Source organism: Malus sylvestris, chromosome 10 (assembly GCF_916048215.2).
Source record: "Malus sylvestris chromosome 10, drMalSylv7.2, whole genome shotgun sequence".
Lineage (NCBI taxonomy): Eukaryota > Viridiplantae > Streptophyta > Magnoliopsida > Rosales > Rosaceae > Malus > Malus sylvestris.
In genome coordinates, this window is record NC_062269.1 from 16,192,923 (window position 1) to 16,211,568 (window position 18,646).

Consider the following 18,646-nt stretch of genomic DNA (forward strand, 5'->3'; position numbering starts at 1 on the left):
AATTTTAAGGGAGAATTGAAATGTTGTTTCAATTCACAATCGATCGTTAAAAGTAACAATCGCCCACTGCCTCGCTAATTGGAACCTAATGGATCGTACACCGAGTAAGGGTGAAAGTGAAGAAATATAAATGAGATGGATAAGCAATTAAATGGTTTAATTGAGAATGGTCAAGATTAATTAATTAGTTAATTAATTTTACGAAAGGTTCGTATTGGGCTTTTAAGTTGGTTTTGGGCTTCGGGACTCAAAAGCGTTTTGGTCCACAAGGCCCATTATGTTTAAGTTGTATGACAACTAAAACAAAATGGGCAATTAGCCCAATAACAAAGGTAAGGCCTGAAGGAAAAAATTTGTCCTAACTAAGAACAAGTATGAACATTTGAATACACATGCAAGCTATTAACACTTTAAATTAGCCTTGCATCCAAAAACAATTCATAAAACACATGACTTTCAAAGCCTAGTATATGGTGAACCAAAATAAACTCTTTAACAACATTAAAGAGAAAGAAGAATTTAGTGATTCTTTACCCTTGAAGCTCATCCTTGATTACACAAGGGATTCACCCAAGTGGAGGGCCTTCAAGTCACCTCCAAGCTCCTTGAATCCTCCTTGTGTTTTCCTCCCTTTAGTGCTCCTTTGGAGATTTGAAGAAATAAGGATTTGTTCTCCAAAACACCAAAAGCTTGATGTCTCTAAGTCTCTTCACCAAGGTTGTATCTTGTGAAGATGAAATGGATGACTAAGGGAAGAAGAGATTGCTAGATGTCCCTTCCCTTAGTGGCCGGCCTCCTTAGAAGAAAATGGAGAAAATGTTTCACCCAATTTCAACAAGAAGAACCCTAATGAGAAAATTGCTATAAAGTTGCTTTTATAACATTTTCTTTGGTGAGTGGCAAACTTGTAATTAAGAAAACTTGCCCATTCACCCTAATGGCCGGCCTCTCCTTGTTATTGGGCTAATTTGCCCATTTTGTTTTTGTTGTCATACAACTTAAACATAATGGGCCTTTTGGACCAAAACGCTTTTGGGCCCCGAAACCCAAAACCAACATATAAGCCCAATACGAACCTTTCGTAAAATTAATTAACTAATTAATTAATCTTGACCATTCTTCAATTAAACCATTTAATTGCTTATCCATTTCATATAATTTCTTCACATACATCCTTACTCGGTGTACGATCCATTAGGTTCCAATTAGCGAGGCAGTGGGCGATGTTACTCTTAACTATCGATTGTGAATTGAAACCACATTTCAATTCTCCCTTTAATGATTAGTGTTACCTAATCATTTGGGCTTCCACAAACCATGAGTGACACCTAGCAGTATGTCATGGTTACCCAAGCTAAGTAGAATTGGTTGGAGAACCTATCCAGTTACAACTACAATGCAATACGGTCCTTCTCTAATACAATACTCTTAATCATATTGTTTAAGTGATAGTTTGTTTCATGTCTACTATCCAATGTGATACTTTCCTATATGATTCCCATGAATATGATTTGGAACAAACTTCCTAAGTCATATTCATTTGCTTTGGCCAAAGACTTTATAATCATATCTTAGAGTATTCTCCCTCCACCATGGAAGGTTAGAGATCCCTTGTTGTGCATTCATATGCCTACATGACTAGATAGCTTGACCCCAACAATGTCGTGGACACTCCAAAGGAATGCCGTTGACATGATCAAAGATCAAGGACCTAACCATTAGACATCTATGATGCCTCAGGTCCAAGGACTACTTTGCATGTTGCAACCTTAGAGTTCATACATGACATGTATGTTCGAACTCTCTTTTGATCGTAGTTCAGTGTACTCGAGTACTCTTTCGAGCACCTATGTGTTTGTCTTAGTGTCCAACACCAAATGACTTGAGACTAGTTATACTCACGATTGAGTCAACATAACACATACTAGCCTTAGCGGATTGTCAATGCCCAATTAGCAATCCTATGGCTAGGAACGTTTTAGGAATGAATCTAAGAGAAAGGTCTCGATAATCTAACTCATTAGATCACTTATCTCTTAGAACAAATACATTCCTTGGATTCCCTTATTGCTTAAACACATGATACAACAAATAGTGATTAACAATAAGATTTGCCCTCCATTAAACATATAAAAGTTTAACACAACAAGTATTCCAAAAAGCTATTACATCAACTGAGTGGCTTTGTGGGCATACTTCCGACAAGGACGGCCATAAGGGTGAGGGTAGCAAACTTGGATTAATTACAAGTTTGCCACTCACTTGAAATGAAGTATAAAATCAACTTTATAGCTTTATTTCTCATTAGGGTTTTTCTTGGTGAAATGAGGTGAAACACTTTCTCTCATTTTCTCTAAAGAGGCCGGCCACTTAGAGGGGAATTAGCTAGCAATCTTTTCTTCTCTAAGTCATCCATTTCATCTTCACACTTCATCCTTGGTGTGGAGACTTAGAGACATCAAGCTTTTGATGTTTTTGGAGAACTAATCCTCAAATCCTCAAAGAAGCAAAGGAGCACTAAAAGGAGGAAAATCACAAGGAAGATCCAAGGAGCAAGGAGGTGACTTGAAGGCCCTCCACTTGGGTGAATCCCTTGTGTAATCAAGGATGAGCTTCAAGGGTAATGAAACTCTAAATCTTTCCTTCTCTTTAATGTTGTTAAAGAGTTTATTGGTTCACCATATACTAGGCTTTGAAAGTCATGGGTTTTATGAATTGTTTTTGAATGCATGCCTACTTTAAAGTGTTAATAGTTTGCATGTGTATTCAAATGTTCTTACTTGTTCTTAGCTAGGACAAAATTTTTCCTTCAGGTTGTTTGAGGGTATATACAAACAAGTGTGGGGGTATATACAAACAAGTGTGACGTTCGGATTGTGGAAACTAGTTTCGTACAATGTGTATCCCGTCAAAACAATATATTCAACAAACACTTATAGTTTATTATATACTTCCTTTAAATAGAACATAAATTTTTGTTGTATCCACTAGTGTTAATATTTAGACTGATGATAAAGTACGTTCACTATATTCTTCTACGATCGGGGAGCATATTTGTAAAAAAAAAAAATCAATAAAATTGGAGCTAAAATGACCATACAAATCATGATTATTCATTTCTAACCGTCAAATGATTTCATCCTGTCACCTAATCCTGGAATGTTTGCTTTTGGTAACTTTTGGCTTATCAGATCTCGTAGTATATAAGTTTGACGTATGGTTGGATCGTGGAAATTAGTTTTGTAGAATGTGTATCCCGTCAAAACAATAGATTCAACAAACACAAAGTTTTTCTATAATTCCATTAAGTAGAACGTATTGTAAATATTTTAAATTGATAATCGGGTTTGTTCATTGTATTCTTCCAGGGTCGACTTGTGTATTTCTGAAAGAATCATCAAAACCGAAGCTAAAATGACAGTTAAATCGTGATTATTCATTTCTAACCATCAAAAGATTTCGTCCTGTTACCTAATCTCCAAAAATATGTTTTTGGTATTTTTGGTGTAACAGATCTCGAAGTCTACACAAACAAATTTGACGATTAAATCGTGGAAACTAGTTTCGTAGAATGTCAAAACATCAAAGGAATTTAATATGTCAACCCTGCCACTCACTTTGAGCGACGGATATATCCACTTACTCGACGAAACAAAACCCTAAACAGTCGGGCAAGATTTTACACACTACACATCATTTTTTTCCTTTGAAGCCAAGTATTTTACCGACGAAAGGCTTCTTGCTCGACCAAATGTCTCAGTCGCTTAAAGTCTCTGACAAAATACAAAACGTTGATAACTTTTGCCTGACCAACTGGGATTTTTGTCGGGTAAAACCACTTGATCCGAGGAATTGGGTTCGTTGGCGTTGGACAAAATTTTGTAGGACAAAATTTTGTAGGACAAATAGTGACTTTTAAGATGCCAAATCTTATTGCTTTTGACATTTAACATGGTAGTTTCAAGCGCAGTGGAGATGCTATTAATATGTCATTATCATAGGGGCGCTATAACTTATGTTTATCGTCTAATGTTTTGGTTGTACAACTTACTAAATTTAATGAATATGGAGCGAAAATATGAATATCAACTTGCAAATTATGTCTAAGTGCAAGTAGAAAATAGATAAATCACAAAGAAAATTTATCCTTTGTAATCTCTACAAAAATGGTAGGATTGAAAAGAACAAGTTTTCTTCATGGACTTCTTTATCTTATACATTCACTTGGACAAAATATGCTTATTAACATCCATATTTCCATTCAACATTCATTGAATCTAGTGGATTGGCAAGCCACATCAATATCAAACATTAAACAAGTCCATACAACATAAAAAATAATCTAATTTTTTTCTCTTGTCAAGAGGGATTCCAAATTCGAATGAAACCTAATTAAATTGAAATAGTACATGAGTGCATAGTTCATAGTTTTAAAATTTAGTACAACCATTATTAGGACAATTTATTGAGATACCTCCTTTGCAAAGAACCATCTATCCTGGTTCTTTCTTTGGATTGATGAGATTCTGATGTGGCATTTGTTTCATCCATCTCTGTCTCATGTGACTATTCACATGGCTTATGAACCAATCGATGTTGTACATGACCTATCCAATGACGTATGCAATTTGCGGCCGGGTTGCCGATGGTGACGTGGGTGTCGGCGGAGCAGTTTTACAACGAGAAGCTGGTGACTCAAGTGCTGAAAATTGGTGTTGGAGTTGGTACTCAGAAATGGGTTAGGGTTTTGGGGGATAGCGTGAAGAAGGAAGCCGTTGAGAAAGCTGTGAGGAGGATTATGGTGGGTGAGGAAGCAGAGGAAATAAGAAGCAGAGCTAGGGAACTTTCAGAGCAGGCAAAGAGGGCAATTGAGAAACGAGGATCATCGCATTCTGATTTGAATGCTTTAATTGAAGAGTTGAGTTCCCGTGGTTAAAATGTTGGAGCACACATTTGGATGAGACGTTACTCGATGAGTATTTTGGAGTAATAATTGTTTTGGGTATAATCTAAGCACGAAGTCACAATGATCCATGTTGAGGAGATTGACTAAAAGTTTACTGCTTTTCTTTTGGCCCAAGACAAAACCTTGGCGGTACCTTTATTTATCCAGTGTTCTGTTTTTTTACTCGGCTATTTTGACTCGTCATATGATGAGAACTATAGATGTAAGAAAATACGGTACATGTGTTTACGAGAACAGAATTTTGCATAATATGACCTGCATGTACTTCAACATAAACACCTAAGCATGACATTGGTTGTGATCGCACGAGAGAACCTTAGAAAATGATTTTCCGTCTTTTTCTTGGCCTCCCCTCAAATAAGTAAGATCATCTTACAAAAAGTTATCGAGCATCTTTCTTTACAAGGCGATCATAGACTTTCTACTCACTGTGCCGTAAAGCTTTTCACCAGTCTTCAAGCTAACTACTTTTCTATTTAATAGGCCTATGTCTAGCATGCTGGACAACACTCTATGAGCTTCGAGTATACCTGACTTTCGTATTGTGTTTTTTCTTTTTTGTGTCATTTTCGTGGGATACTCGATATTTTAACGAGTCATGTTGTGTAACACCCGTTAAAAGTAAACGGGTAATATTACTTGATCCAAAATCGACCTGTTAATATTATCAAGTAATATAACCTGACCAGTTATCCGTTAAAGAAAATATATTTTAAATCAATAAATAATAAAAATGAAAAACATAATTTGACCAAAAAAAAAATGAAAAGCATAATACTAAATTAGTATATGCATATTGTGACAGCCCGTTCTGAAATAAATCTTTCGATGGTGTGAATTACCTAAAATACCCTTAGACGTTTGTGGTGTTGTGTGGTTTAAGTTGTATTGTGGACCAATTATTTTTTCCTAACTTTTTGGACCCAATTAGAACTAAAGGTTCTAATTGTTTTGGTTGGTTGTAAGAGAATCAGGACCACACACACACACTCTCTCCCGTTGGCCCACTCTCTCTCTCTATTCTCTCTCGGTTTTCTTCCATTTCCGTACACTCATATGGACATCACCCAAATCAGACCCTATCTTCACAGATCGACGTCGAAGAGGGTGTTTTTGTGTTCCTCGTGAGTCCAGGTGGTCATCCATGCCATTAGTTTGACGTGAAGACCTTGTTTTCTTGAGAACCAGAAATCTCAGTTTTAATGCATTGTTCATGTGATCGTGAATGTGAAGTCTTTAGAAGATTTTAAGCTGCTAGTGAGCTTTAGGACATCTTCACGAAGCTCAGAGAAGAAAAACGTAGTGTTTTGGACGTCGGGAAGTTGAGTTTGGCAAGTTTCAAGTTTGGCCAAAATATCGAGGTTCCTCCAGTGAAATCCCGTGGATTTCAAGGCTTGAAAGTGGTAAGGTTTTGTTCTTCTAGTCCTACGCTTCATTTTGAGACAAATTTCATGAGTTTTGGTGGAAAAATGAGCGAGATATTGAAGTTTTAAAATTTCCCAAAAACCGGCGAGTGCAGCAGCGACCGGCGCCGGACTCCGGCGAACTAAGGAAGGAGAAGGGAATATTCCGTCAAGTTTGACGGAATATTCTAATGGTAGTTAAGTTTCTGTTAGGGTTTGGCCGCGCGTGGGGGTGCGTCTGGCCATGCCTTGGCCAACGCATGGCGGCACATGAGTGGTTAGAATTTTTTTCTAAAAATATGGGGATGTTCCTGAGGTTGAGTAGATCATGGTTGTATATTCAAATACCCCATTTGAGTAATTTATGAGAAGTTATTTCCTAGTTTTGTATATGTGCTTTAAATAACGTTTATTCAGTTATATCAATAAGTGGGACCTATCTTGAGGATGAGTGCCAACAATCGAGGCTCGGGGGCTACGACCCTTCAATATATCAATGAGTGGGCTTTTGGTTTTCCGTATATACCTATATACTTGAGATTTTTCCCAGAAAATGAATTTGAATGATTATACGTTTTGAAATGCCATGCAAAGTATTCGTATATTTTATTATGCATTAGTAGTTGCATATATTATAATTGGTGCTGCGGACGCACAGGTAAGTACCAGGTAAGTTCATAAATCAAAGATAGGAGATTGCTTCAGTTATCTAAGATATGATGTAATGTATTGAGAGCTCATAAACCTACACCCCAGTGTTAGTGCTCCCACCCAGAGTTAGGGCACAATCCTTCATGTGATGTTCACCTCCCTCACCATATGCTCACCTTGGATCCAAGTTAGGTGCACAGGCTTGTCGTACAGACCACTTTAGGTGGTTCGACTCGTACGTGACCCGCGATCTTTTGCACAGCCTTCACGTGATCGTAGCACTAAAGCATATTTATTTTACACCTAGTCTTGTCGTACAGACCACTTTAGGTGGTTCCGACTCGCGTGCAAGATTTGATTTGATTTGATATGATTGAGATTGGTTATGAGCTATATACTCAACCGTGCAGATTGAGTTAAAGGGATTTGGCTGATGCGATATTTGACATTGATATATTTTGCCTAGATTACTTATAGCATTGCATTGAGATACCTTTGCATGGTATACTTCTATGGATTTTCACCTTGAGTATGATTTCTGATACAGCTTATTATTATTATTATTATTATTATTTTTTGGGAATTTGTACAGGTTTTACAGCGAGGGGTTAGAACTTTTGAGAAATGAAATGATTTTGAAAAGCTTTGTTTTTGCCCACTCACACTTTCTGTTTTGCGCCCCTCCAGGTTTTAGGTAGAAGTGCTTGGTGGATCACGAGGATTTTGACGGGGGTTCTGACAAAACATCATTAATGTAGGATCACCTTTAGGTCCTGTATAATTAATACTTGTCCTGCTTGACTGCACTTAGGATATTTATGTTCTGATTGTGTATTTCACACTTCATCTTGCACTTACACCTTATCTTATCTAGTACTCTAGTTGATTTGGTTTTTGTTTATTCGTAATTCCTTATATCTCTATTGCTTCCACATTGTGCACATGGCTACGTCACCTTCACGTGACGGCCAGCATGCCCTGATTTAGGTCGGGGTGTGTTAGTTTGGTATCAGAGCATTAGGTTTGCAGTCCTGTATATCTTTAGAATTTCTAATTATTTTGATGTCTTCTGTCAGAACTATACCACCTCATAGAGATCTACGTCCTTCTGTAGAGCCTAGTTTCCCCGATATAACTCAGTTAGGGGAAGCTATAGCTAATGCTATTCAGTCTTCACTTCGTCCTCCCCAATGACACCTCTTGAGATTGTGTATAATTTGAAGTTGAATCATTTTGTGGGGAATGAAGGACATGAAGGAGCGGAGAAATAGATCAATCATCTTGAGAAGACTTTCTGTGTAATGTAAAGTCAGGAGAATCTTCCTCCTGATAGATGGGTTGAGACGACTACCTGGTTTCTGGGTCCGGAGCTTGCATCCTGGTGGAGACAGGAATCTTATCAGTTGTCACCAGAGGAAGAAGCTGACTGGGAAGTGTTTAAACAGTTGTTTCAGAAAAGGTTTATTTCCCTGAGTATATTGATCGCAAAAAGCAAGAGTTTACTCAATTAAAGTAGGGGAAGATGACGACAAATGAGTATTATAGGAGATTCATTGACTTGTCTCGCTATCATCCAGAAGTTGTTGCTAATCCAGTTGAGATGCTTCTTCGCTTCAGGTTGGGTACTAAGAAGAAATGGCGTTCTATAGCGACCTCGACTTCTTGTGCTATTTACCAGGAGTTTTATGAGATTTTGTTGAGGATTGAGGACTAAGAGAATATGCCCAGTGAAAGTGAAGATGAAGAAGAAAAAAATGGGAATCAGAGGCGATATGATAAAGGTAAAGGTCAGTCTCTTGAGCTTTAAGAGGAGTGGAACTAGTTCCAACTCTTCTTGCGGAGGTTTTAGTGCCACTGTTCAGATGAGAGGTGGTAGATTTTCAAGAGGTCCTAGATTCCAGAGGCAGGGAGATGCTGAAAGAGGAAGTGCTCCTTTGTGCTGTAGATGTAATAATAGGCATTTTGGGGAATGTAAAAGAGGAAGTAGTGGATGTTAGTGGATGTTTTACGTGTGGCCAGATGTGACATATAGCTATAAATTGTCCCTAGAGCTAGCAGAGGCCCCAACAACCTTCTATGCCACCATCAGCGTCAATCTAGCAAGCTTCAACGTATTAATAATATCCCTTCACAAGATGCTCAGAATCATCTGGATTTGATCATGGGTACATTAAACATTCTTGGTCACTTTGCTAGAGTTTTAATTGATTATGGTGCTACGCATTATGTTATTTCTCATACATTTACTCAAGTGACGCAACCTCATCTTACGACTCTAGGGTATGATTTAGAGTTTGCTATGCCTAGACGGGAGAAATGTTATGCTGATTGTGTATATCCAGGATGTCCAGTGATGGTAGAGGAGGTGGTTATGCTAGCTAATCTTATCCCATTAGGTATTGTTGATTTTGATGTGATTTTAGGCACAAATTGGTTGCATTATAATCATGCCAATATAGATTGCTATGGGAAAACAGTTACTTTCCATCGTCCTGGATTACCTGAAGTCACTTTTGTGGGTGAATGTAGTGGGGTGAGGCATGGCGTTATTTCTGCTGTAAGGGCGAAAAGGTTGTTATCAAAATGGTGCCAGGGATATTTAGCTCATGTAGTGCTAAATGATGTTGCTTCTAGTAGTGTGGAGGATGTTCGAGTAGTCAGACATTTTCCTTATGTATTCCCTGATGATTTACCTGGATTACCTCCAGACAGAGATGTGGAGTTCACTATTAATTTGCTTCCAAGTACGGATCCTATGTCTTTGACTCCGTATAGAATGGCTCATGCCGAATTGAGGAATTGAAAGTCCAGTTGTAGGAATTAGTTGATAAAGCTTTTATTCAGCCTAGTACTTCACCCTGGGGAGCTCCAGTTTTGTTTGTAAGGAAGAAAGACGGGACTTTGAGGCTATGTATTGATTATAGACAATTAAATCAGGTAATGATTAAAAATCGTTATCCATTGCCGCGTATAGATGATTTGTTTGATCAGCTTCGAGGTGCCTGTGTATTTTCTAAGATTGATTTAAGGTCTGGTTATTACCAATTGGAGATCAGCAGTGAGGATGTCCCTAAGACTGCTTTCAGGACTCGTTATGGTCATTATGAGTTTCTTGTGATGCCATTCGGATTAACAAATGCACCAGCAACTTTCATGGATTTGATGAATCGAGTATTCCAGCCATTTATAGACATGTTTGCCATTGTTTTTATTGATGAAATTTTGGTATACTCTAAGTCTAAAGCAGAGCATGTTCGACACCTTACCTTGGTGTTGAAGAAATTAAGGGAACATCAGTTGTACGCTAAGTTTAGCAAATGTCAATTTTGGTTTAATCAAGTAGCATTTTTGTGAAACATCTTTTTTATGACTGGCATTACATGCCTATTAAGATGTTTTGAACATGTTTAAAAACAGAGAAAATAATATTTAAAAAACAATTGATTGAGTCACATTATTGCTAGCTCATTGTAAGGCTAAGCCCCCCACTCTGTTGGAAATGTGCCCTAAAACCAATCATATGATGATACTTTACGGACATTTCACATGTTAAACTAATCTAGTTTAACTATAAAGGGCAAAGATTATTGTTTGAGCCGTCTCATAAAATGTTATATGCTTAAACGATAAAGTCCAAGGAATATGTGATTGGGAGAATGCAATCTAATGAAGTTAGATTCATGAGACCATTCTTTCGTAGACACATCCTAAATGTTCCTGATCATAGGATTGTCAATTGGGCATTGACAGTCCGTTAAGATCGGTACGTACTGTGTCTTCTCTCAGGGAGAGTGACTAGTCTTGAGTCATTGGTGTGTGTGACATCAAGACAAGTACGTAGGTGCTCAATAGAGAATGAGTTCACTGAACGCGATCAACGAAGAGTTCTCATATTCATGTCACATGAGAACTCATGGTTGGGATAATGCAAAGTAGTCCTTTGACCTGAGGCATCATAGTTGTCTTGTGGTTAAGTCCTTAATCTTTGATTATGTCAAACGTCATTCCATTGGAGTGTCCACAGCATCGTTGGGGTTAAGCCACTTAGCCATGGAGGCAAGTGAATGCGCAACAAGGGATCTCTAACCTTCAAACTGTTTGAGGGAGAATACTCTATGATATGATTTAGAATCTCTGGCCAGAGTATGAATGAGATTTGGGAATGCGTTCCGAATCACATTCAAGGAAATCATATAAGCACACGAATCACATTGGATAGTAGACATGAATAAATAAACTATCAAACCAAACAATGTGGTCAGGAGTATTAGATTAGAGAAAGACCGTATTGCATTTGTAATCCCAAACTGAATAGGTTTTCTCTACCTCTTCTGATTAGCTTGGGTAACCATGATATGCTGCAAGGTGTCACTCATGGTTTGTGGAGCCCTAAACGTGTGTAATCACTAAAGGGAGAATTGAAAGTAAGTTTCAATTCACAATCGATGTAAAATGGTTTTAATCGCCCACTGCCTCGCTAAAAGGAACCTAATGGATCGCACACCGTGTAAGGTGGAGATTGAAGAAACAATGGAGATGAGTAAGAATGATTAAATGGTTTAATCATTTATTTATGGCAAGGATTAATTAATATGTTAATTAATCAAACGAATAAGTTCGTTAAAGACCTCGGGATAGTTTTGGACCTTAAGGCCCAATGGGCTTCGAACGTCAAGCCCATTAACTTAAGTTGTATGACAACTTAATGAATAATGATTCACAAAGGCCCAATTAGTCCAAAATATCCTAATGGCCGGCCATATTGTTTAGGGTAGTGAACTTGGACTTATTTACAAGTTTGCCACTCAAATGAATAAAGGTATAAATATGACTTTATAGCCAAAATTCATTATGGGTTTGTTTTGGAGAAAATTGGAGAGAACATGTCTCTCCATTTCTCTCTAAAGAGGCCGGCCACCTTGGGGGGTGCATCTTGCAATCCCACTACTCCAAGGTCACTCATTTCTTCTCCAATCGCTCCTTGGTGAAGAGACTTAGAGGTTCTCAATTTTGGGAACTTGGAGAAACCTATTCATCCATCCAAATCCATAGATTTTAGATGCAAGGAATGAAGGCCCTCTCTTTGGGTGATTAGCCTTTGCTTATGCAAAGAGGAATCTACAAAGGTATAAATTTCAACTCACTTTGTTTTGAGTTGAGTTTTGGTTCACCAATCTACTAGGCTTTGAATTTCATGGGTAATGTTTTGTTTTTAAGTGCATGCAAGCATAATTCCGCCTTTAATTGTTAATTGCATGCTTATAGATGTTGCTTAAATGAACATGTTTTCACAAAATAATCCTTCACTCTCCCCCTTAGTGTAGATAATATCGTTTGTTAAAAAAAACAATCATTTGACAACTTATTTAATTACATTATTATCTGTGTGTGAAAGATCTTTTTTTATAACCGGCTATACGTCTCTTAAGATGTTTTGAACATGTTTAAAAATAGAGAAATTGAATCGTATTATTGCTAGCCTATTATGAGATACTAATTATAAAAAATAAAAATAAAAAGCACCAAAAAATTAATCATTAAAAAAATAATGTTAAAATGATGAAAATGCATATGCCTTATGTGATGCATTATTTTGGGATGCCTTTGAAATTTTTTGTTTTAGGGGCATTTTTGTCCAAGCATTTTTGTTGAAGGTTGGTGGCATCAAAATCATTATTCACTTTTTCATTAGCTTTAGATATAGAAGATTTACAATTGTATTGTTCCTAATTCTTCAAACAAATTTCTTTTTGTTTCTAGCCAAATGATGTCATGGCGCGGTTTAGTGGTTTTGAATACAATTGGAGAAACACTTTCTTTAATCTACTAATGTTGTGGGATTCCAAAATTGAAAACCACTCGCTTTCAAGTTTTTGCAACAAATTACCTTTGACTAACAAAACAAGGATATTTCTAGACAAAATACAATCGTTCACTTTGCTGAGGTAGTTCTGTTTACATTAATCAATGTTATAGTACACTTTGAAACCTAAGTTCTAAATCTATTACTGACAATTTAAACACTTCTACAAAGTTAGGAATACATTTATTGGTTCAAATTTAAACATTGTTGTAAGACTAGACATTTACTCATTACACTAGATTCAACTGTGGTATTTTTTTAAAACATAATTATCTATACAATTTCTAATCTGTATAGCGTGTCACCCTGCGTGTCAATCTGCATAACGTGTCAAAATGGGTTACCTGCGTGTCACCCTTGTGTAAACATGTTAAAAACCCGTTATTTGAGGGTTCTTACCGTGTGACCCGATAACGACTTAATTAGTTAACATGTCGACTCGAAACCTGTTATTTTCGTGTCATGTTAACGGATCATGTAAAAAATTGTCAGGTCTAGCTTCGATTACCCCGGTCCTTCATGCCATCAATCATGGGTCCAGAAAATTATGGTCCCACAATCCATTCAACTTTATCAAATCTTGGACTAAGTCTTATTTTTTTATTTATTGTCACTGTTCTAAAAATCCCCGCCTAGCACCGTCTAGACCCGCCTAGCGCTGTCTAGACCCGCCTAGGCCCTAGGCGGTTGGCCACCATCCCGATTAATGCCTAGGCGTTTGAAAATCTCAAAAGGGTGCCTAGACTTGCTGAAGCACTCACCTAGACCACTTAGGCACCCGCTCAGACTACCCAGACCCGCCTAGACATCTGCCTAGGTTGCAACTCACTTATACAAAAAATAGATAACTTTCATTTTGCATTATTTTTTTAATAAATTGTAAGAAATTTGTTGAATACTTAAATGAACACACATTATATATTTGTTCCTCATGTTTTTATTATGTTTCAATATTCATAATATATATGTCATTTTATTTTGTAATTTATGTTATAATTATATATATTTTAAGTATAAACAGACATTTATTTACACAAAATATAACAGATTTACTTAAATCCGTCTAGGTTCTTTCTAGCCGCCTAGCCGCCTAGCCGCTAGGCCCTAGCCCACCGCCTGACTAGGAATTCAAACTCTGAGTCTAGACATAAGAAGAAACAATTCAATTTTGTCTTGTCTCTATTATCTTTTATAATGTGAACACAATGATCTACGTATGCGATGAGGTAACAAGACCATATGGTTCAAAACGTCAAAGCGTTTATATATTCAAAGATAACGACTTTGCCAGAACATGACCTTTTTAAAAAGAAAAAGTCCTCAAATCCCAAGTCTCAAAGTAATATATTGAATCTTTCAGCTCATTGTTTAGTATCAACTCTCTTCATCACCATCTATTGTTTGAGCTGCTTTGTGCATTCTGTCAAGTCCCCATGGATACTAAATCCCATAAGCAGCTTCACATTTTCTTCTTCCCATATATGGCTCAAGGGCACACTATACCCCTTATAAACATGGCCAAACTATTTGCTTCTCATGGTGTAAAATCCACCCTAATAACCACCCCTCTCAATGCACCTCTCTTTTCCAAAGCAATCCAAGGCACCAAGCAATTGGGATTTGATATTGAAATTCTTGTCATCAAGTTCCCAACTGAGGAAGTTGGGTTGCCTCAAGGATGTGAAAGTGGTAACTTAGCTACCACCACTGAGATGAAGGAAAAGTTCTTCAAAGCCACCTTCCTTCTTCAACCACAAATTGAGCAGGTCTTAGACGAACACCGCCCTCATTGCCTTGTTGCTGACGCTTTCTTTTCTTGGGCAACAGATCTTGCCGCCAAGTTTGGTATTCTAAGGATCATATTTCATGGTGTTGGTTTTTTCGCTTTGTGTGCTACTCTTAGTGTGCTGTTGTACGAGCCTCACTTGAAGCTGTCATCGGATTCAGAAGTTTTTACTATTCCTAATTTTCCAGTTGAGATCAAGCTGATTAGAAGCCAAATACCGGCCTTTATCAAGCAAAATGCTGAAACCGAATTCACCAAGTTGTTTAAGGCTGCGAGAGAGTGTGAGGAAAAGAGCTTTGGGTTTATTATTAATAGCTTTTACGAACTTGAACCGGCTTTTGCAGATCATTACAGGACAGCGTTTGGGAGGAAGGCATGGCATATAGGCCCGATTTTTTCATGGAATAAGGCAGCAAATGACGAAGCTTCCCTTGGTCAGCACAAGTCCTTGAATTGGCTTAATTCTAAGAAACCAAATTCAGTTGTTTACATATGTTTTGGAAGTATGACCAATTTCATTGACTCTCAGCTCCTAGAAATTGCAGCGGGGCTTGAGGCTTCTAGGCAGGGATTCATTTGGGTTGTGAAGAGAGAAAAGAATGATAAAGAAGAGTGGCTTCCTCAAGGGTTTGAGAAGAGAATGGAAGGTAAAGGACTAATTATAAGAGGTTGGGCTCCACAAGTGCCGATTCTTGAGCACGAAGCAATCGGAGGCTTTGTGACGCATTGTGGGTGGAACTCTATCCTTGAAGGAGTGTCTGCTGGGGTACCAATGATCACATGGCCCGTGTCGGCTGAGCAGTTTTACAATGAGAAGTTGGTGACTGTGGTACTGAGAACTGGGGTTGCTGTTGGTGTTGAACAGTGGAGTACATTTGTAGATGTGAAGAAGGAAGCCAGTGTGAAGAGGGAAGCCATAGAAAAGGCTATAAATCAAGTCATGGTGAGTGAAGAAGCAGAGGGAATGAGAGCCAGAGCCAGGGTACTTAGAGAAATGGCAACGAGGGCTGTTAAGGAAGGTGGTTCGTCCTTCTCCGATTTAACTTCTTTACTTGAAGAATTGGGGTCCCTTGGAGCATGAAGTACTTTCAGCCAAAATAACATCACTTTTTTGTGTTTGTGTGCATTTTTATGGAGATTAATCCAATTTTTGCGGCATCTATATCTAAAATTTCAAATTAATAGCAAATGAAAGAAAAAGAATATCTATATATTTGATACAAGCGATATTGGGATAAGAGGGAAATTGAATTCAAAGCATCGAATATAAGAGTGATATGCTAGAAACTAACACTCAAACTAAATCTTGCGAATTATGTAATCATAGAACAAGTAAGTAGAGATCGTTCTATTATGATGATTAGAAGGGCTGCTAATCAACTAAAACTAAAAACTAAAAACTAATTCAACCAAAAAAAACATAAAAAATAAAAACAAAACAAAACAAAACGAACAACTGATGGGGTTTTGAATGAATTGAATTAAGCTAAGCTGAAAATTGAAATTAACCAGTAAACAAAGTAAATAGGAACACTGAATTAAAATATGAGAAGGATTTAAGGCTAGCTAATGGATTCTTCTCCACCCATGAAACATATGCACACAAATTGATTTCTAGTTGTAAACAATGAATGACAAAGCCCAAAATTAATCGTGAACATCACTATTTAACTCTTGTATTTTCCTAAGCTCATTGAATCGGACAAAGCGTCGCACATCTCAAATCGTTATTCTCAAGTTTCTAACTATGAACAACATGATAGCAATGCATATTCAAAGATCAATAATGTGAAAATCATAAGTTTTGACAAGGCAATTGTAACTATGAACAACATGATACTCTTGCAAATGATTTCATCAACGTTCACTTTACTAATTATGAATACAAGTTCATAATGATTAGGTGAACTTCACTTGTATTCTAGCCCCAAATTCCTGCACGCAAACTAAATTCGCATTTTATAAACACCAATTGGGTGTAATCAATTCATATAAAACATATGTTCATGGCTTTGAATTCACCTTTAGCTAAAAATAACTTCGTTACAATGTTGAGAAAAGAAAATGATAAAAAAATTGAAACAAATAACAAGGATAGAAACTAAGAACTTCTATAACTTCACAGGAACTGATGAATGGATGAGGTAATGGCTTCTAGAACGGTTTTGCACGGCTAGAATTGTTTGTGAAGATTGCTACGGTTTTTAGTATGGAAACGGCATGGTTTTGATAAGTTAAAAGGTTGCGGATCTGGAGTTGTCATGCAATGCTTTTTAACTCATTGGAGTGGACTTGAATTGGTTGGAACTCTTAGATTAACCGTTAGCTTGATCATGACTTTGTGCATCATGAACTCATACATCGTTTAATATCAATTCAAAGGGAGAACTCAAAGAATCCCACGGAAATTTCTAGCCTGCACTAACTCGGAATTGAGTTTTGAATTTTTTTTACAGAAAGCTGACTTCCGTATCTTCATGATGATATATGGCATGAAACCCAATTTGCTCCGAATAGGTACAGTTTAATCTGGGAAATCGGTAGCGCTGTTGTGATGTGTTGCTTGAGCAGGTTTGCAGTTCAACTGCTTTGTGTGCCAGATTTGAGACCGTTCTTTCTTCTGGAAAATTCAAGAAAAATAAGAATCTTGTAATCAACTTCTTATCTTTCCAAGAATATGTGACGTGTCATGGAGAAAAATTGAGAAGGCCTTAAAAACTTCTTTTTTTCGTGGTTGCGCAGTTTTGATGGGAATGCTACTTCGACTATCTTTGTACGCATGACTAGAAGAACTAGCTTTGTAGATAATTCTAAAACTTCGGCACATCGATCTTGGGCATCTTAGATTCCATTTCCAACTGGCCTTGAGTCAAAATTCATCTGAAAAGTTGGTTTTTTGTTGCAAATCACTCAAGTGTGCAAGATGGGTTTCATGCACGATTACACGCCTAGAGCTTTTGTGAGAGTATGATAAGCTCATATTTATATATATTTTACATAAAATTCACTTGTCTTTTCTTAGTTAGTTCCTTATATTTTTGAGCTATTTACTATGTTTTTGTGTTTTGTGTGATTTATCAAGCAAAGAAAAGAAAAGTAGCACAAGTGAATTATTAAGTAACAAATTCGTCAAAACTGCCTGTGCAGATTATCTGACTTTGGAAGCATGTTACAAACAGCTTAGAATGAATGAGAGAATGAGACTTATATGCGTGGAAAGCTAAGGATGTCTATTTTCTGGAGCAATTTACGGATTGTTAATCTCATTTTTCTAGAAGAAGTTATGGGCATTGTAACACTGAAAGGTCAGAAAAGGGCTAAGCAGATTTGGCTAATAAAAAGAGAAAGGCAACACATGGGCAAAGGAAACACACACACATGGGCAGAAAATGGGTGGATTGGTGGTTGAAATGATGAAGCATGTGTGTGTAAAGGCAAAGGAAACGCACACACATGGGCAAAGGAAACACACACACATGGGTAGGAATTGTGTGTGTTTTGTGGTTGAAATGATGCAAAGAACATGTGTGTGTGCAAGTGTAACAGCTAGGATGATAACATGGCAGCAAACACATGGCAAAGAAAAGAACATGGCAGCAAACACATGGAGCACACACATGGGCAGAAAATGTGGGTGTTTGGTGGTTGAAATGATGAAGCAAGTGTGTAAATGTAAAGGAAAACATGGCAGAAAATGTGTGTGTTTGGTGGTTGAAATGATGAAGCATGTGTGTGTAAATGTAAAGGGGAAACATGACAACACACACCCACACAAGCTGCACATGCAAAGGAAATGGAGTGGTCCTCTCTCAAGCCTATAAATACCACCTCCCATATTCATCAAAGACAACAGATTTTCTCCTTGCTTTGGCCGAAACTTCCCACCACCATTCTCTCTAATTTCAGCCAAAACCCACCCCTAGCCACACCACCCATCAATCCTAAACCTTTCCATACCATTCCCCATCCATTCTACA

At 37.4% G+C, this 18,646-nt stretch overlaps 1 protein-coding gene across 1 annotated transcript; it reads left to right on the forward strand.

Annotated features, from left to right (window-relative positions):
* Positions 1-14,235: 14,235 nt before the first annotated feature.
* LOC126585519 (UDP-glucose flavonoid 3-O-glucosyltransferase 7-like) lies at positions 14,236-15,863 on the forward strand. The gene has a single exon (XM_050249970.1). The coding sequence runs from the start codon at positions 14,317-14,319 to the stop codon at positions 15,748-15,750; it is 1,434 nt and encodes a 477-aa protein (XP_050105927.1). The 5' UTR covers positions 14,236-14,316; the 3' UTR covers positions 15,751-15,863.
* The last annotated feature ends 2,783 nt before the right edge of the window (positions 15,864-18,646 follow it).

What these genes read in the sequence shown, in the direction of transcription:
- LOC126585519 (XM_050249970.1), top strand. Translation starts at nt 14,317, where the DNA reads ATGGATACTAAATCCCATAAGCAGCTTCACATTTTCTTCTTCCCATAT.